At 42.3% G+C, this 21,693-nt stretch overlaps 1 protein-coding gene across 1 annotated transcript in view; it reads left to right on the top strand.

Moving 5' to 3' along the window:
• Positions 1–21,693, top strand: part of SLC1A3 (solute carrier family 1 member 3) — a 75,328-nt gene that overhangs the window by 32,184 nt on the left and 21,451 nt on the right. The window contains exon 4 of the mRNA XM_056546422.1: positions 18,853–19,057. Within this exon, the coding sequence (XP_056402397.1) occupies positions 18,853–19,057 (205 nt within the window). The remainder of the gene's footprint in view (positions 1–18,852; positions 19,058–21,693) is intronic.

Raw genomic sequence — 21,693 nt, 5'->3', positions numbered from 1 at the left:
TAATACATAATGTTGATGATCCCATAAGGTGAACGGCATAAACCTAAAAGTCCAAAATTGCTGATTTTGGTCAGCTGAATATAAAGTGATCAAATAGTCACATATAGGCAAAAGTGGAAACCACAGATCATGGGGCATATCTTTTAAAAGTAGTACAATAATAGAAAAGCGTGTAAATGTGGGTATTGTTGTAATTGAATTGACTCATACAATAAAGAGAACATGCCATTTGTAAAGTAAAATGGACTGCGTAAAAACAACCCCCCCCCCCCCCCCCCCCAAAAAAAAAACGAGAAAAAAAACTAGCACAGCAAGGTCCATACATGGGGAGAGATTTATCAATACCTGTCCAGAGGAAAGTTGCTTAATAAAGAAAATGTCTCTTGAAAACCTCACCACTAGGGGTCCCCATACCTACTGGGACACTAGCCAGTCCTGCAGCAGCATCGGCTTTGTCTACGAGTCATGGACAAGAAATGACTCATGGACAAGGCTGCATGAGCAGACACACCAATCACCTGCCACCACCACAAGGAGGGACACGCGCCCTCCCATCACACACCAATCGCCTCCCACCACCACAAGGAGGGACATGCCCCCTCCCACCACACACCAATCACTTTCCACCACCACAAGGGAGGGACATGCCCCCTCCCACCACACACCAATCACCTCCCACCACCACAAGGAGGGACACGCCCCCTCCCACCACACACCAATCACCTTCCACCACCACAAGGGAGTGACACGCCCCCTTCCTGAGAGGATTTTTAACACTGTGAGCTGATGAACAGAGGTATTTTTTTTATAATTAACATAGGTGATAGAGGAATAGAAATTAGATGCACATGGTCAGGATTAGGGACTGAGTAACATTTAATTATTATTATTATTATTATTATTATTATAAATTTTTTTTTTTTTTTGGGGGGGGGATCTGACGTACGCTTTTAGTTTACAAGGTTAATACATAGGAACAATGTGTAAATATGTGTAAATAAAGTGTAATATGGAGGTGTCCCAATACTGTTGTCCAAATAGTGCATGTTCGGTCAAAACAAAGACATGAGGCATCATTTATTCATTCCAAGAACTACACATCGGATAAGGAGGGCAGCCTACTGTATACAGTATGTATGGGGGGGGGGGGGGAGAGACTCCTACATCAACATGGGAAAAGGTTCTTTACAGTTAAAGCAGTAAAGATGTCAAGATGTAGTATTGGTGAATCCCATGACTGCTTTGAGGATTATTGGTAATATAGCAGAGAATGATGTTTACACGATGAGGGGAAATGATCCATTTGTCATGTGAGGTCAGGAAGGATTCACCCCTTTCCCAAATGTGAGGCGAAATTGGTTCCAGACACATGTTAGTTTTGGATGACTGGATAGAAACACTTGACAAAGGACAATTAGTTATTTCTGACCGGGGCTATTTCGGGTGCCGCACACTCTGCATACTGCTCTATTTTTGTGTAGACTCATTTGGCTTTCATTTTTTGTGCTTCTTTATGTAGAAAAATTAAACCAGTGTTCCCTTTTATAGTTATATAATTGTGCTCTAATATGCGTATGTGACTACTAATAACTAAATTGTGTGATTTTTGCTTTTTATTGAGACATTACTGTAGGTATTCTTGTACTGTGATATCACTGTGTGTATTATTCCTGTACTGTGACATAACTGTGTGTATTATCCCTGTACTGTGACATTACTGTAGGTATTATCCTTGTACTGTGATATCACTGTGTGTATTATTCCTGTACTGTGACATCACTGTGTGTATTATCCTTGTACTGTGATATCACTGTGTGTATTATCCCTGTACTGTGACATCACTGTGTATATTATCCCTCCCTGTACTGTGACATCACTGTGTGTATTATCCCTGACATCGCTGTGTGTATTATCCCTGTACTGTGACATCACTGTGTGTATTATCCCTGTACTGTGACATCACTGTGTGTATTATCCCTGTACTGTGACATCACTGTGTGTATTATCCCTGTACTGTGACATTACTGTGTGTATTATTCCTGTACTGTGACATCACTGTGTATTATCCCTGTACTGTGACATCACTGTGTGTATTATCCCTGTACTGTGACATCACTGTGTGTATTATTCCTGTACTGTGACATCACTGTGTATTATCCCTGACATTGCTGTGTGTATTATATCTGTACTGTGACATCCCTGTGTGTATTATCCCTGTACTGTGACATCACTGTGTGTATTATCCCTGACCTCGCTGTGTGTATTATATCTGTACTGTGACATCACTGTGTGTATTATCCCTGTACTGTGACATCACTGTGTGTATTATCCCTGTACTGTGACATCACTGTGTGTATTATCCCTGACCTCGCTGTGTGTATTATATCTGTACTGTGACATCACTGTGTGTATTATCCCTGTACTGTGACATCACTGTGTGTATTATCCCTATACTGTGACGTCACTGTGTGTATTATCCCTGTAATGTGACATCACTGTATATATTATCCCTGTACTGTGACATCACTGTGTGTATTATCCCTGTACTGTGACATCACTGTGTGTATTATCCCTGTACTGTGACATCGCTGTGTGTATTCTCACTGTACTGTGACATCACTGTGTGTATTATCCCTATACTGTAACATCACTGTGTGTATTATCCCTGTACTGTGACATCACTGTGTGTATTATCCCTGACATCGCTGTGTGTATTATATCTGTACTGTGACATCACTGTGTGTATTCTTCCTGTACTGTGACATCCCTTTGTGTATTATCCCTTTACTGTGACATTACTGTGTGTATTATCCCTGTACTGTGACATCACTGTGTGTATTATCCCTGTACTGTGACATTACTGTGTGTATTATCCCTGTACTGTGATGTCACTGTGTGAATTATCCCTGTACTGTGACATCACTGTGTGTATTATCCCTGTACTGTGACATCACTGTGTATTATCCCTGTACTGTGACATCACTGTGTATTATCCCTGTACTGTGACATCACTGTGTGTATTATCCCTGTACTGTGACATCACTATGTGTATTATCCCTGTACTGTGACAACACTGTGTGTATTATCTATGTACTGTGACATCACTCTGTATTATCCCTGTACTGTGACATCACTGTGTGTATTATCCCTGTACTGTGACATCACTGTGTATTATCCCTGTACTGTGACATCACTGTGTATTATCCCTGTACTGTGACATCACTGTGTGTATTATCCCTGTACTGTGACATCACTATGTGTATTATCCCTGTACTGTGACAACACTGTGTGTATTATCTATGTACTGTGACATCACTCTGTATTATCCCTGTACTGTGACATCACTGTGTATTATCTCTAGAATGTGACATCACTGTGTGTATTATCCTTGTACTGTGACATCACTGTGTGTATTATCTCTGTACTGTGACTGTGTACTGTGAAACAGCTGGAGGCTCCATGATTGGGAAAACACTGACTTACAGTAAATGTCTTAACTTATAGAAAAAAATATATATTGTGGAAACCTCACTTATTACCATAAATCATCTTTTACTTTTTAACATTAGGGTAGGGTCACACGTAATGGATCCGCAGCGTATTTTACGCTTGCGGATCTGCCGATGACCCGACCCTATAGTGTGCCTCCAGCTGTTATCCCCCCTGTGTACGGCTTGCAGCAGCAATCCGCCGCTACGAGCAGCCACACAGATTGCTGCTGCAAGCAGGACACCTGGGAAAGCAGCTGGAGGCACCCTATACGGTCAGGTCATCGGCAGATCCGCAGCGTAAAATACGCTGCTGATCCGATGTGTGACCCTACCATAAAAGTATATTTTAATAGTTTGAATATTAATGCATGAGGCAACACTACATATGTTCATGTTCATTGTATTCAACTGTATTCAAGGATTCTGCTGTGAACATGGCAAAATTTCCGTGCCAGAAATTCCAATTACTCTGACCACAGAAAGAATGAACCTGTCCATTCCATCTGCAGGACCACACGGGAGTGTCCCGTCTCATAGACAGCAATGCATTCTGTGCGGAGTCTGTTCGTTCTTTCTGTGGTCACCGGAATCTGAATTTCTGGTGCAGAAATTTCGCCATTTGCACAACACAGCAGAATCCCATTGAATACAGTGGGACTCTGCTGTGGAATCTCTGTGTGGAATTCCAGTGCAGAAGTGTTCATTCTTTCTGCGGATAACGGAATCGGAAATTCCGCCATGTTGTCAATGGGATTCAATGAGACTCTGCTGCTGCAGAATTACCAGGCGGAATTCCATTCTGCCATGTGAACATGGCCTAATGCTAATTAAGGGCAATAGAGCTGCAGTACCAGACACTACCTATAAATAAGAGTGGCACTGTTCATGTAAAAAAAATTGAAGTACATTTATTGGCTGAGCACGGGTGAAATCTTCATACATAGCGTACGGAACAATAGCGTGGTGTCCACATTGGAGAAATTACAAAGGTTGGCTTGACCTTTTTCAAAGATAACATTTATAAAAGAAATATGGCTGTTTGCAGTGAAAACACATTTAGAGAAAAATAACATAGCTATGGCAGAACTACAAGATGTGTGAGAAGGATGGAGTAGGGAGAAAAGCATGAGAGGTATGGGCATAGCATGGGACGGAGAGGGGCGCTGGTCACTTGTATTATCATTGATTTCGTTTCTCCTTCTGGAGGGAAAATTTAGGGTCTATTCACATGGCGGAATTTCCGTTTCAAATGAAAGCCCAATACACTTCTATGGGATTCCGCACGCCCGTTGACACTTCGGAATTTCCGCATGCGGAAATTCCGAAGTGTCAACGGGAGTGCGGAATCCCATAGAAGTGTATTGGGCTTTCATTTGATGGAAAATTCCATTGGCAGAAATTCTAGGGGAGAAGATGTCTGATCGAGGAGATCCCGCCGCTGGGAACCTACCACAATCCCCTGCAGGCTACTTTTCGTTCTGAATGCTGGCTTTGGGGCCGTGGTCGTGACCGGCTGTGCTTGGCTTCAGGCGGCTGTGGTCATCACGCCCCTACCAATAAACTCTATGGGAGGGGGCTTGACAGCTGTGGTTGCTCGTAATCTGGCACGGAGTGGAGTTTGTTCCGTGCAGCAGATTACTTGGGTGTCTGGCCCGAGATTGCAGGGAGTTCGGCCACTGGGACCCTCCGCGATATCGGGGGCCGACACCAAAGTAATCCCCACATCATCCACATTATAACAAGTAGTGCCACTCTGCCATGAAGCCCAGATTGTGGAGGCTGCAGTGATGGTTGACCTTCTGGAAGTTTCTCCCATCTGCACACAGAATCTTTGGAGCCCAGTCTAAGTGACCATTTGGTTCTTGGTCACCTGTTTTACAAAGGCCCAACTCCCCTAATTATTCAGTTTAGGGGGAACAGTCTTTCATAAAAAAAAAAAAATTGAGGCCACTGAGCTCTTAGAAACTGTAAATGCAGCAGAATTTCTTTTTTGTACCCTCCCCCAGATCTGTGCCTCCATACAGTCTCTGAGCTCTGTCTCTGAACTCTACAGGCAATTCTTTCCGCCTCCTTTTTTTTTTTTTTTGCTGTTATATGCATTGTCAGCGGTGAGGCAGGACTGTGTCTTTCCAAATAATACTCAATCACCTAAATTTACCATACGTGCACAATATGGCACGTGTGACCCCACCCTCATGGGGTATTAAATGCAGAATGATTGGGGGGGGGGGGATTAATTTGAATTATTATTATTATTTTTTTTTTTTTTTTATTTAAGCCTCAACATAATTTTCTTTTCAATTGCAGTGTATATAAATACCTATTTCTTTCACCTTCAACAGTGCCTTGACTTTGTAGGACTGGTGCATAATAATATCATTGTGTATACTAGACATTCACCTTTTGGATGAACAAATCAACCACAGACCATGGTCTTTCCTTTAATTTTCCTACTTGCCCTACTCTACACTCCATGTTGTATGAGATTAGACAACAAGGCTGCTTTCTTCTAAACAGCACCACTCTTGTCTGCAGACAGCGTCAGGCATTGCAGCTTTGCCCCCATTTTCTTCTGTTTGCTTTTTTTTCTTTCTTCTTTATTGGACCCAAACCATGATTGAGCTTCTCCCCTGCAATAACTCCCCTCTCCAGATGCACATAGTCCTTGCTTTCCAGAACACCTTGTCTTATGTCAGAATTTGCATGCTGATAGCACGTCATGTATACGGTGTGTGCGTGTGTGTTTCTATATATATCTATATACAGGAGAATACAGCAGCACACTGCTAGCACAAAGATACAGATAAAACATGAAATGCTATATTGCTACAATGCAAAAAAATGAAAAAATCGAGGTACTTTGCTCACCATTTGGCCAAATAGTTTGGACCATCCCACCACGATAAGGTGACCTCATTGGGATGGACCCTACACTGTGAATTTGCCTCTGTGTAATCGGTTAACAGGCTTGTAAGGTCTGAAACATCATGCATAATTTTTTTTTTTTTTATGTGTATAGTCATGGAGGAAATGTATATGGTGAAGGTGTGAGAAGGGCAGATGTTATTTTCCCTAGGCACAGATGGCATTAACCCCTAGTATTCATGACGCCAGGGCATGGTTTAACTTCTGCACCACCCGAAGGTATGCCGCTGGATCCTGGGCTAGGCACGGGGCAAATAATGACCTGGACGCCAAGTTACGTAACAACGGAAGCTTTACTGAGGTAGACAGGTGTAATAGTCTTGACAGCTCAGTTAGGCCCAAGGAGGTGACCAGTGACTTCAGAGACTTTAGGGCTCTCTGGGACTTAAAGTGGACTTTGACAACTTGCTGCAGGCCCATGCTGACTTATATAACAGACTTCACCCCGTATGTAGCTCACCAGGTTTTGACGTTCACCTGCGGGGCACTGGATTAGTGGAAGCGTGGCTACGTGGTAGGCCTTGGGCCTTCTCAGGACACCAGACACTCTCTCTGGACTTGACTTTACTGCACTCAGAACAGAACCAAGTTGCTCCTCCCAGGGTTTATATGGAGGAGACTCTGGAGGGGTCCCATAGGTCACCCTGTTAGTCACATGATCACTGGTACCTTCCTTGGTTACAGCACTTGGTAACAGTATTTAAAGGCACATAACAGTAGAAAGACATTATAGTAGATAACACAAGGTATAATTAAAGGGGTATTCCAGGCAAAAACTTTTTTTATATATATATATCAACTGGCTCCGGAAAGTTAAACAGATTTGTAAATTACTTCTATTAACAAATCTTAATCCTTCCAATAGTTATTAGCTTCTGAAGTTGAGTTGCTGTTTTCTGTCTAACTGCTTTCTTATGACTCCTGTCCCGGGAGCTGTCCAGCATCTATGGGGATATTTTTCCCATCATGTAAGGGATATTCTCCCATCATGCACAGCTCCCGGGATGTGACATCATCATTGAGCAGTTAGACAGAAAACTTCAGAAGCTAATAACTATTGGAAGGATTAAGATTTTTTAACAGAAGTAATTTACAAATCTGTTTAACTTTCCGGAGCCAGTTGATATATAAAAAAAAGTTTTGGCCTGGATAACCCCTTTAACCATTTACATTACATGGATTAAACTCGGGGTACACCGCAATAGAGTCCACCTGACAGGATAGCAAGGGTACAGGGGTGCAACTCTTGTACCTGGCTACCACATGTATCATACCCTGTGTAGCGAGCGGTAGAGTGGTGCAGTTGCTCATAGTAACCAATCAGATGGCTTCTTTTATTTTGGAAAAGGCCTCTGAAAAATATAAGAAGCAATCTGATTGGTTGCTATGGGCAACTGCTCCACTTTTCCTCCTTACAGGTTTTGATAGTTCCCCCCGCTTGCTTTAGTTGACTGGAAGGTCATAAAAATAGATGATGATAGGAGTAAAAGATTTATTTTACATGCCTTATCCTAATCCCTTTTTTGTCTTGGGAGGAGATGGTGCTTGACTCACTGTCTCATGGGCGGGTGCTTACGAAGGGTTATAGGTTAATTGAATTCTCTAGCCAAAGTATTATTAGAGCAATAAAGACTAAATATGTATCAAGGGGGATAAATGCTGCTCCCCCTGCTCGGGTTGCCACCTTTCTTGCAAAAAAAAATACCAGACATGCTAATTTGCATAATTAATTATATATGCGTAACATTAAAAGGGTACACACATGTGGGGGAACTTTTGTCCTATTCTGGCCCGTCTAACTTTTTTTATTTTTACTTAAACACGCCTGTATGAGGGTCATTTATTGCTCCCCGATCTGTCGTTTTTTAACAGTACTATTTTTGTTTTAACGTGACTTTTTGATCGCTTTTCTTTTATTAAATTCGGGAGTTGCAGTTATTTACTAACTACAACTCCCAGCATGCCCTGATACAGTCTGTGGCTCGGCAGCTGCCCCAAACAAGAACTACAACTCCCAGCATGTTGAACTGTATAGTAGTATATAGTATAGGTCAGTGTTTCCCAACCAGGGGTGCCTCCAGCTGTTGCAAAACTGCAACTCCCAGCATGCTCGGACAGCCGTTGGCTGTCCGGGCATGCTGGGAGTTGTGGTTTTGCAGCAGCTGGAGGCACTTTGGTTGGGAAACACTGTTATAGCATTAGTATGGTATATGGTGCAACATTCCAGGAGTTGGAGGATTGGTTGGATAAATACCGGACATTGCATTGCCGGTATTTTTAAAGGGGTATTCCAGGAAAAAAACTCTTTTATATATATCAACTGGCTCCAGAAAGTTAAACAGATTTGTAAATTACTTCTATTAAAAAATCTTAATCCTTTCAGTACTTATGAGCTTCTGAAGTTAAGGTTGTTCTTTTCTGTCTAAGTGCTCTCTGATGACACGTGTCTCGGGAAACGCCCAGTTTAGAAGAGGTTTGCTATGGGTATTTGCTTCTAAACTGGGCGGTTCCCGAGACAGGTGTCATCAGAGAGAACTTAGACAGAAAAGAACAACCTTAAGTCCTCTCTGATGACACCTGTCTCGGGAACCGCCCAGTTTAGAAGCAAATCCCCATAGCAAACCTCTTCTAAACTGTGCGTTTCCCGAGACACATGTCATCAGAGAGCACTTAGACAGAAAAAAACAACCTTAACTTCAGAAGCTCATAAGTACTGAAAGGATTAAGATTTTTTAATAGAGGTAATTTACAAATCTGTTTAACTTTCTGGAGCCAGTTGATATATAAAAAAAAGTTTTTCCCTGGAATACCTCTTTAATATACAAATACCGCCAGGGTGGCCAAAATACCGGGCGTGCCGGTAAAATACCAGCCGGGTGGCAACCCTTTCACCCACCCACCTACCTAAGGACGCTTCGGCCCAAACAAAGAAGTACTGGAGACCAGCGGCCACCTCTTCAGGAATGGGGAGCGGAGGGGGGGGGGTGTCGATGCCATCAATATGCACCACCAGACCCTCTGTTGTATAGTGTGTGTCACTGAGGGATAGTGTACATTGCGTAGCATGAACCCCAAACCTCATATCTAATTTTAAAATGGCCGAATAATAGTCATGAAATGTAATTAATTTAGTAGTCATACAACCATTGGGTCTTTACACTATGCAAGAAGGGTGACTGGACCCCCTGCCTTCAACAAAATTACAGTATTGTATTGTCATTTTCTTCATATGTAAAAATATATAAATACAGAAAAGAATGCACATGTGCCACTCACAACTCTGTACACATGAACCCCCGCCATACTGCACACGTGACCCGAAGACTAAGCCTCATGTAAATGAGGGAGGGGATCTTTTTACTATGGCATGCTCCCCTATGGCTCCCAAAAAAACTTAAAGGGGTACTACCGTGGAAAACGTTATTTTATTTATTTATTTTTTAAATCAACTAGGGCCAGAAAGTTAAACAGATTTGTAAATCACTTCTATTAAAAAATCTTAATCCTTCCAGTACTTTTTAGGGGCTGTATACTAAAAAGAAATCCAAAAAGAAATACATTTCCTGTGATGTCCTGACCACAGTGCTCTCTGCTGACCTCTGCTGTCCATTTTAGGAACTGGAGAAAATCCCCATAGCAAACATATGCTTCTCTGGGCATGTCCTAAAATGGACAGCAGAGGTCAGCAGAGAGCACTGTGGTCAGGACATCACAGGAAATGCATTTCTTTTTGGATTTCTCTTTAGTAGACAGCCCCTAAAAAGTACTGGAAGGATTAAGATTTTTTTAATAGAAGTGATTTACAAATCTGTTTAACTTTCTGGCACCAGTTGATTTAAACCTTTAAACAAGGTGAAAGATCTCAGCTCTCCAGAGAAGGATATAAGTTAAAACACATAGCGTAATTCCATCTTCTAAAAATCCATAAAGGGGGGGGAACAATAAGACAAATGGCCAACACTCCCCTGTGAAGTAAGTCTAGTCTCAAGCTGAATCGCAAGTCTTAGTCTTAAGTCTTAAAGGGATACTCCACTGGAAAACATTTATTTATTTTTTAAATCAAGTGATGCCAGAAAGTTAAACAGATTTGTAAATTACTTCTATTAAAAAATCTTAATCCTTCCAGTACTTATCAGCTGCTGTTATGATCCATAGAAAGTTCTTTTCTTTTTGAATTTCCTTTCTGCCTGACCACAGTGCTCTCTGCTGACACCTCTGTCCATTTTAGGAACTGTCCAGAGCAGGATAGGTTTTCTATGGGGATTTGTTCCTACTCTGGACAGTTCCTCAAATGGACAGAGGTGTTGGCAGAGAGCACCGTGGTCAGGCAAAAAGAAAAGAACTTCCTGTGGATCATACAGCAGCTGAGAAGTACTGGAAGGATTAAGATTTTTTAATAGAAGTAATTTACAAATCTTTAACTTCCTGGCACCAGTTGATTTAAGAAAAAAAAAAATGTTTTCCAGTGGATTAGGGTATAAGGGTGTAATCACCAGGATAGGGGATAAGGGTGTAATGACGGGGGGTGGATCCGACCGCTCGGACCCCTGGTGATCTTCTGCCCTCTCTGAGAGGAGTGTGTGCTACAGATGGCACGCACTTAATTCATTTCTATGGAAGCACCGTAGAGAACTGAGTGCTGTACTTGGGCATCTCCAGCTACCCCCCCTTTTTGTAGGATGCACTCCTCTCAGAGAGCCAGGGTGCCGGGCAGGAAATAGCAGAGGGGGCCACCCTGCAATCACTTATCCCCTATTCTGTGGATGTGGAATAAGTTGTTTTTCGTCAGACTGACTAACCCTTTAAGTGTCGAGTCATATCCTGCAAGTCCAGTGTAGAACAGTCCAGAACCGCTGCATGCCTCTGGGCCTAACACGAACCACTAGGGATAGTGAACCAGTCTACCCAGGAAGACTACAAGTAACATTAGTGCCAATTCGTAAGGCTCTTAAATTTCTCAAGGATTGTGACATATACCAGCTATCTCTTCCTATTGTGTTCCAAGAATTGTGTCTCAAGACTGTATGATCTCAAGTGTCTTCTACTATGTCAAATTTGCATCATTGAGTAAAGGACGAGCTGTTTCCTAATAGATTCTGGCTTTTATTTCCCAGGCCTTGATACAGATAAGAACCTGTCGTCCAAGTATCCATACTAAATATCTCTCACAGTGCTGGAATCTACGTCCGGCTGGGATAAGTTCAGCCTTTAGGTTGCCCAGACCTCTGTCCCTGGGTACCCACCTCCTTAACAGGATGTTCCCAACCACAGTGCTACTCTAAAAAAAAAAGTGCAGGGCGTAACAATGTACAGAAGTCAGGAAAGCAGGTCAGGACACAATGGGTTAACAGGCACAAAAGTAGAAACAAAACACAAGGAATAATAAAACAGACAGATCGACAGAATCAAAACCTAGAGAGCAGTGCAGTACCAATACAGAAAACAGAGGAAAGTCAGATCACTAAACTAAGGCCAGAATAAACATGATCAATATAGCAAGGTACAATATAGGAGCTAGTGCAGATAGACAAGCCTAATAGTGACCATACCCTTTGTAGCTGGTCTTTAATGCCAAAGCCGGTTGGCCTTACCCTTGCAGCTCCTGAGTGGCCGGAGCTCAGCATAGGGCCTGTTGCCTGATTTCTGTAAATTTTGGCAGGAGTGCACAAGTCTCCAATGGGCGTAGTGGCCACCTGAGTCTCACTCAACAGATGATTCGTAGAAAAAAAAAAGGAAAAACAGAGAAAGCGGAGCGCCTCCTGGGGTAGTAGGGTTCGACAGAGGTGTTTTTATAGTAGAGTCTCAAAGAGTCGCTTATCTGAATGGGTTGGGAGAAAGTCACAGCTCCCACAATAGCCAAACGTAATTTCCATGCCTGAAACATCTGCCAGGGAAAATCCATGTGCACAGCGCAGGAGAATGCAGTTGAAAATAACAGGACTCTTCTGCAGCGGAATCTCCAACGTCTGAACATGGCCTTACTGTTACTGGGGATTCTGGGGACTCTTGAGCTGTTTGCTATTGGGGGTTCTGTAGCAGTTGAGCTGTCGCTGTTAGCAATGCTGTGGTTGGAGGTGCTTTGGCATAAAAAATTGACTCATAATGTTGTTTAAGATATTTTCATGATGATAATCTTTTCACATACATTTGGGTACTCAACACTGTAGGTTACAAAAGTATATAGATACAAGGCGATGTCATCTGTAACACATTTTTATATGTCAACATACATCTTGGGTGGACTCTGGCAGATATTAAAACTTAAAGGGAAACTGAACTGGCTCCAGAAAGTTATACAGATTTGTAATTTACTTCTATTAAAAAATCTTAATCCTTCCAGTACTTATCAGCTGCTGTATGCTCCACAGGAAGTTAGGTTGTTCTTTTCTGTCTGACCACAGTGCTCTCTGCTGACACCTCTGTCCATGTCAGAAACTGTCAATAGTAGGAGCAAATCCCCAAAGCAAACATCTCCTGCTTAGGACAGTTCCTACCATGGACTGAGGTGTCAGCAGAGAGCACTGTGGTCAGACAGTTAAGAACAACTCCACTTCCTCTGTAGTATACAGCAGCTGATAAGTATTAGAAGGAATAAGATTTTATAATAAAAGTAATTTAAAAAAATCTGTTTAACTTTCTGTAACCAGTTGGTTTGAAAAAAAAAAATTTCCACCGGAGTACTCCTTTAAAGGAATTGTCCGATACAGACTATTCTTATTCTATCCGGCCCGGGCTGCAAAAAAGTGAAAATAAACTTTCACATACCTTCCTACATTCCCCCGGAGATCCGCTACAGCTGATCGGTCAGCCGGGCTGTCTTCTTCCTACTTCCCTTAGCCCGGAACATCACACGATGCTTCAGCCTATCACCGGCCACAACGATGTCCCGATTCAGCCGGTGATACACTGAAGCGTTGTGTGACATTCCGGGCTAAGGGAAGTAGGAAGAAGACAGCCCGGCCGACTGATCAGCTGTAGCAGAGCTCCCGAGGAACGTAGGAAGGTAAGTGAAAGTTTATTTTCACTATTATTGCAGCCCGGGCAGGATAGAATAAGAATGTTCCTTTAAGGCTTAAAGAGTTGTCCTACTGATAACATTTAGCCCCTGTTTACAGGATGGGGGATAAGTATACAGGGTGATAACAACAAGGACGTCTGGCAAGGCTTGGGATTTGGGTTCTGGGTGTCATGATTTTTTTTTTTTTTTTTTGGGGGGGGGTTTGAGTTACTTTCCCCTGGACAGGGTAAATATAGATGGACCAAAAGTTAGGCTGAGAGGGTAGTGGGTTTCTCTTATCTTATAACCCTTGCAATGCTCCGCAGGGTAAAAAGGAATGTAGGAGGGCTACTTCCCATAGTATCAGTGGAGGAAAGCCTATCAAGTCTGGCAATAGAAGGAAGCTTTTGCTTCCCCAGAGATGACACCACTTTTGTGTCCATGGTTGTGTCTGGTATTACAGCTCAGTTCATTCACTTGAAGACATGGAAGCCTCATTGTTGTATTCAGTATACCAGAACGTTTCATACATCTTCTGCTGCGACCTCACCATTCATCACAGTCCATTGCCAAAGTTTTTTAGGGTACGTTCCCACCTGACGTATTTTGCTGCATATTTGCTGCTGCGTATTTTATTTCCCATTGAAGTCATTGGGTAGGGAAATACGCAGAAGAAAATACATAGCAAAATACATCATGTGGGAACGTACCCTTAAAGTGTAAATTCAAAGCTACTCTCCTGCCCATCAAATTCCATACAAAAGTCAAGATTTAAAAAAAAAGGGCTCATGCACGGAACTCGCTGGGCGTAGTACGATTTCACTACACTGATCAGTGTAGAATGGGTGGTAGAGCAGCTTTGGACTTAAATTAAAGTAATCTTAAAGTTTATCTTAAAATTTGTCTCCTGAACCCAATTGACTATTAAAGGACATCCAGGAATAGAAAAGCAGAGCTATTTTGTTCCAAAAACAGTACCGACAATGCACAGTAAATGAGTGCCAACCTTGTAGATTGTTCGAGCCTCTTCATGGCTTGACCACCGGGCCCATGGATGGTTCATGCTGTCTTTTGCTGCTATCAGCCATTGCCTGCACATCCCCCATTACACAGGGCATGTATTAGGGTCATGGCCGGTGATTTTTACTTTCATGAGTCAAAACGACCCAAACAGCCGACAAATGAGCGTTTGCCTCTTTGTCCGCTGATCAGAAGTTGAAAATCAAACCATATTGGAAAGCTGCAGTGTATTTCTTTTCAAAGTTTATGTACTGAAGACCGGAAACCTCCTATAAACGTGCCCATTAACGAGTCCCAGCAGCCCGTACTGTATAAACGTGTTGTTGTGTATTGTGACGGACAATGTGGAGTTGTGTAGCGACTGTGACGGTCACAAATGCTCAGTGTTATACGAGGTACTAATCACTGTCAGCGCTGAATGGGAACCTGACACGGATACTTGATAGAGGTGCAATAAAGTTAGTTCTGTATCCGTCATGTGTCATGGGCCTTTGTGGCAGTCTTACTCTCTTTTACTGGCAGATAGCAAAAGCCTCCATTGTTTTGAGTAGATGTATGTTCTCCTTTAATCCCCAGCAAATCTCTCTCCCACATCCCTAATATTGTATTAATTGCCATGCACGGTGGCCCCCGCTTCCCCCCTCTTGTCTGTGACGGGCCCTGGGAAACTTGCAGCGCCAATGGACACCACAAACAAGGATGTCTCTTTGGTTGCCACAGCAACTCCAAGTGTAGCCCGGACGATTTTTTTCTCTCCCTGCGCTGCCTCACACACACTCGAATGGTGAAAGGAATGACGTGAGAGACAAACAGAACCTGCAAACAAGAAAAATCTCCTTCAATCCCTTCTCTTTCTATTAGACTCCCGAACCCTTTCTCTTTAAGCGAGTGTGAAACGGTCACACTGAGCCGATATAAAGACATAACAAGCCCTTCTGGGGGCTGCGGCTTGGGGGGAAAAAAACCAATTTCACTCTACATCAGCCCAGAACAAAGGGCGGGTGAATAGAGGCTGAACAGAATGTTTTCAAGTTGGACGTCCTCACTTAAGAGTTCTCAGCTCTTGAATGTCCGTCCCCCATATTGCAAAGCAAAGCCAAGTGCCCATATTACTCAGGGCTTCACAGTATCAACAATAATATCCCAATACATTGGTCAGGGTAGTTTAGTTTACTCTGTTAGGCTGCGTTTAGGTCATGATTTGCCCCACACGTTCCGAATTTTATGTTGACGTATAAGTGAAGGTACAAACAACACTATTGATGTATTGAGCCAGTGACTGTGTTTGGGTTCTTTTCTAAGTTCTTTCCGAGTTTTGACTTGGACCTAAAGTACAGCAAACCATGTTTTAGGAGCCCATTCCTGTATGTCTACATGTGCTATGGCATCCCCCTTTGGCAGGATACCGACATCATGGTGGGAACGCAGCCTAAGTATATTGGGGACCCCATAGTGTAGATTAAAATTGGACTGGTCTTGCTAACAGGAGAGGAATAACCTGGTGTTGGTTTCCCCCTCCATATCCGTTGGGCCATTTCCCCCTTGGTCCTACATCTTTTCCTTTTGGAGGAATCAGGGTTGGGCCCCCTTTCTCTAAGGGTCCCATAGCAGCTCTGTTGTATGCCTTTATGCCAATTAGGCCTAGTTATTATAGCTAGTTAAGTCACACATGGATTCTAGTTACGGATCATAAAGTTTTGCATTTTGGAAAGACTATGTTTCGACACTAGAAACTACTAATCCAAGATAATTTTAAAATACACGATGTCATCCATGTGATTCTTTCCTTTTATCTTTTCCTATCTTTATGCTGTTTCCCTTTTCATTATTCTTTTCTTTTCTCATCTTCTTATTATTTATCTCTTACTCTTTTCTGTGGTGAAGATGTATTTGGTTTATAGCTTATAACCTGACTGTTTTTATGCTTCTACAGATTAATCCTTGATTAGAGTAGATTACATCAAGTTTCCTTCAAACTTACTTGTCAATCCCTCCCGTATGTACCAGATGTTACATTATAAGGGGATTTGCTGTTTTTCTGTATCTGAGTTATGTATACTTCTCTTTGATTCAACCTTTTTTGTCTGTAACTTTATGAAAATGTTACTTTAAAAAATGTGTTTAAATAGTTATACAAAAAAAAAGTTTTGCAGTTTTTCCACAATTGCATCCATTGCACCAGTCTGGAAATTATTGTTTATCCTGGCCTTTCTGGTTAATTTAGAAAATTATTAGTACAATAGGTGCAATAGTAGAAGAGCGTGTAAGAAGCTGTATGTAAGAGTGTGCATTCTGTAGAGCAAGAACATAGTAAAAGACCATAGAGTTCAACCTAAAACCCTACTCTGTTGATCCAGAGGAAAGCAAACAACTACCCCCACACCCCCATGAAGATTATGCCAATTGCCCCATGACAGAGGAAAAATTTCTTCCCAACTCCAATATGGCATCCGAATAAATCCCTGGATCCAGAACCCCCTTGGATGTGTTTATTGAGTTAGACATCACAACATTATGTGGAGAGAGTTTCATAGTCTCACCGCTCTTACAGTAAAGAATCTCTGTCTGTGATGATGATGAAACCTTCTTTCCTCTAGACGTAGAGGATGCCCCCTTGTCATGGTTACCGGCCTAGGTATAAAAAGATCACTAGAAAGATCTCTGTACTGTCCATGACAAGTAGCTGCTATGGGGCCCTTAGAAAAAGGGGGTCCAGCCCTGGTTAATCCCATACCAGATGCTACTTGTATTGGAGAACATGTTCTGGGCATCTCTTTCCAAAGGATTGTCACTTGGCAGCTAGCAAATGGGAGTGGGAATGGGCCTAACAACAGGTGTGGAGGTGGAGAAACAAAAAGCAGACCTGGATTGTACTAAAGATGTGTGAAACGCTGGTCTTAGTAAATTCCCCCCAATGTGCATGGTCATAAACCCAGACACAGGACAGCATTTTCTGCTAATATTTACTTTGTGTGTCTCCTTAGCACAGTTCAGGTCTGTGGTTCCCAATACGACAGAAGTTAGGTCCAGTATTGCTGGCATAACACTTAGAATACAAAGTGGCTTTGGTCACAATGTTGGGCTCATTGGTCAAGGATTAACAAGTACAGTGATCCCTCAACTTACAATGGCCTCAACATACAATATTTTCAACATACAATGGTCTTTTCTGAACCATTGTGACTTGAAACCATACTCAACATACAATATACACAACATACAATATACACAACATACAATGCTACAGACAGTCCAGATATGTGAAACGTGTAAATGGCTGGAAGAACTAACCAATCAGAATGGGCATTCACTGGTAAAACCCCTGTAATTACTTAAGTGTATGCACTGAATTCCTGTCTGGTAGAGCCCCCTACAGTACAGGGGGCGGTATTACATGTTCTGTACTACTATTTACCTGTGCCACAGTTAGCTGCTCCTTTGGACACCAGTGGAGGGCGACTCCATGTTACTTTTTTCGGACATTGCATGTACTGTACAGGATCCTGAAGAAGTTCCTGTCCTCTACATAGACAGTGATTACAGCTCCCAGCAGATCTTTATTACTTTTATATGTAAGGATTTGCTTTATCTTATTTTTCTTTAATCCTCACTTTTTCCTATTTTTGGATGACATTTTGGTGACTTCAGAACCAATTACCAGGTTTCCATAGAGTTATTGTCTCAACATACAATGGTCCCAACATACAATGGTTGTCCTGAACTAATTAAAGGGGTACTCCGCTGCTTAGTGTTTGTAACAAACTGCTCCGAACGCTGGAGCCAGCGCCGGGAGCTCGTGATGTCATAGCCCCCTAATGATGTCACGCCCCTCCCATAGACTTGCATTAAGGGGGCGGGGTTTGATGTAATGAGGGGGTGGGGCTATGGCATCTTGAGCTTCCGGCGCCGGCTCCAGCGTTATGAACAGTTTGTTCCAAACGCTGAACAGGGGAGTACCCCTTTAATATTGTAACTTGAGGGACCACTGTACAAGAACTATGGTTGTTGTTTTGTGCTGCACCTTACCTGAAATAGATGAATAAAGTTGTATTGTGACTCGTGAGTGGCCACAACCAGAAATCCAACCTGAATACCTTTTTGGTGATTGTCACGCTGCAGTCATATTACCTTGAGGGTCGAAACATGACCCCATTAACTAATACAGCACGATTTAGGGAGTGCTACACAGTGACTTTTGTCACAGCCAATGTCAAGTGTACTGAAATCTCCTAAGGATCAATTCTTCAAAAAGAAAAAAACTTTATACTTTGTTCATTGTAAATTTGCTAGGGGTAAGTGGAGACCTCCTGGGCCCAAATGCAGAGTTTATAACAGAGGTCTACCGGCCATGGGACCTGGAGTGACTGCTACCTTTTCCACCTGAATCTTTACTAAAAATGACATTTTGTCTCCTTGTAGGTATGGCCGCCTTGGACAGTAAAGCTTCTGGAAAAATGGGATTAAGAGCTGTCGTCTACTACATGACAACAACGATCATTGCCGTATTCATTGGAATTATTATTGTCATTATCATCCACCCCGGAAAGGGCAGCAAAGAGAAGATGCACCGAGAGGGCAAAATCGAGCCGGTCACCGCTGCCGATGCTTTCCTTGATTTAATCCGGTGCGTCAATATTTATAAGTGTTTTATATTGTCATTTATTTGAATCTGGCATCGGAATATAAAATATTCTGGATTGCTGGGGGGACTATTTGTATTATGTATTTTACGCTTGTTTTTGGTAACTAATTTTATTCTGTAAAATTTTTTTGAACACATGGTTTTTCCTGATGTTATTTGAATCCATTAGGTAGGTAGGATGTCATACCTAGAGCATACTGTGTATTCATTAAAAATGCCACAGACTTAAAGAAATGTTGCAAAAAAAAAAACATTTAAATCCAAATCACATTGGGGGAGATTATGCAAAAGGCACCAGGATTATGCTTTATGTTCAATCAGAAAACAATTATAGATGGCGTGTTATACATTCATTATGGCTTAAATGGTCACTCTCATTAAAACTAATTTTTGCTATTGCACTCCTTATGGTAAATAAAAAATATTTCTAATATACTTTGTTTAAAAAAAAAAAATGAAGTTTTCTGTTTTATTTGTGCTTAAAAAAGCTCAAGAGCACATTTCCTCTCATCTTATACACAGATTTAGGACCAAGGTCCAAACACAGAAAGTGCAGCATGGAGTGCTGAGCGGGGTGTGTCCAGCCTCATCCAATCATAGCTCCTCTCACACTTAACTGCCATTTGCTGTTGGTTGGACACACCCCCCTCAGCACTCCAGGCTACGCTTCCTGTGTTTGGTCCTCGGTCCTAAGTCTGTGTAAAAGATGGGGGAAAATGGGTTCCTGAGCTTTTTTAAGCACAAATAAAAATAGAATACGTCATTTAAAAAAAAAATATTTTGTATTTACCATAACAAGGGCAATAGCAAAAATTAGTTTTAATGAGAGTGACCATTTAATGGGGTTCTCCGGTGCTTAGACATCTTATCCCCTATCCAAAGGATAGGGGATAAGATGCCTGATCTCGGGAGTCCCGCCGCTGGGGACCCCCGTGATCTTGCACACGATACCCCGTTTGTAATCAGTCCCCAGAGCGTGTTCGCTCCGGGTCTGATTACTGTCGATCACGGGGCCGGCGGTGTGTGACGTCACTCCTCCGCCCCCATGTGACCTCACACTCTGCCCCTCAATGCAAGTCTATGGGAGTGGGCGTGATAGCTATCGCGCCCCCTCCCATAGACTTGCATTGAGGGGCGGAGCGTGATGTCACAAGGGGGCGGAGGCGTGATGTCACACGCCGTCGGCCCTGTGGTCGCCGGTAATCAGATCCGGAGCGAACATGCTCCGGGGACTGATTACAAACAGGGTGCCGCGTGTAAGATCACGGGGGTCCTCAGCAGCGGGACTCCCGCGATCAGGCATCTTATCCCCTATCCTTTGGATAGGGGATAAGATGTCTAAGCACCGGAGTACCCCTTTAAACACTATTTATGCCATACTAGTAAAGTTTTGAAAAGTGCCTAGAAAAGGGCACATGGCTTCAAATTTATTTCTGTCATACATCATTATTTTGGTGCAAAATATTGGACTATAGTAGGTCAGCCAAGAGATGATATAAGGGAAAGTGTCTAACATGTCTAGCAAGATGTGCTAAATCTATAATACGGCCTGCTACTGTGCTAAATTTGGCGCAATATTTGCCTGTGTAGTTTTATCCTTTCTAAACCCTTTTAATAAATTTTGCCCTTTGTATGTAAACTTTGAAATATTTTACAACAGACCTGTTTTGTCGGTTGTTGAAGTGCAAATTGAGTCTGCGTCAGAATTTGCGACCAAAAATTGGAAAAACCTGACCATCTCTCCATCTTACCCAGAAAAGGGGCTTGCTCCCGACACTTAAAAAAAATCTTAACATCTTCTTCCACAGAAAATGTGGATTTGAGCTCTAGAAAACCCCACAGCTGTAAAATATTTGTCGGTAAATAAAACACACAAAGAAAACTCCACTCCACTCTTAGTAAATCAGGGCCATTGAAGTCAATGGAATTGGAATTTTGAACAGTGATGCTCTGATGCTTTTGACGTGGAAGTTAGCACATTTTATGTGTCAAAATCAGAGATTAATCAGAGAGATGAGTGAATCTCCCGAAATTCATCTTGGGTCAATTCACTCGAATTAGTTGTTTGGCTGTATACAAATGCTGAAATATAACAATATTTGTTTCACACTTTGATATTTGTCGGGGTGCTACATATAGAATTTATCCAAAGCAATAAAAATTATTCTGCAACACTCTCCACTACACTATTTACATGCATTAAGTTGACATAAATCTTGTTTTATATGGATGAACAAAAGAAATAAATCACAACATGAACTATTATGGATGTTTCGGTCATCTGACCTTTTACCAACAGTCCAAATGCTGGGCCAGGTGCAGAGTGCCTGGGCTGCTTGGTGTACAGGAGCAGGGTCTTCTGTTATTGACAGGAGTCCCTTCTCCTTCAGGTACTATCTGTGGCACCCTACACTATCAGCTGTCAAATGCAGGAGTCCCTTGCTCTTTTGCACTCACTGAGTAGAGAAGCATACACTGTATGCCTCTCTGCTCAGTGTGATAAGATAAACTTACGGCTGATTTCCCATGCGTAGATAGACGGAAGTCACAGCTTAACCTCTTGACTGGTGAACCAATTTAACAACAATCTTCAGGTCATCAGGCCAAAACCGGTTTCA

Source organism: Hyla sarda, chromosome 1 (genome assembly GCF_029499605.1).
Source record: "Hyla sarda isolate aHylSar1 chromosome 1, aHylSar1.hap1, whole genome shotgun sequence".
In the NCBI taxonomy this organism is placed as follows: domain Eukaryota; kingdom Metazoa; phylum Chordata; class Amphibia; order Anura; family Hylidae; genus Hyla; species Hyla sarda.
The sequence above is the reverse complement of the archived record's forward strand: the minus strand, read 5'-3'. Positions and strand labels throughout refer to the sequence as shown.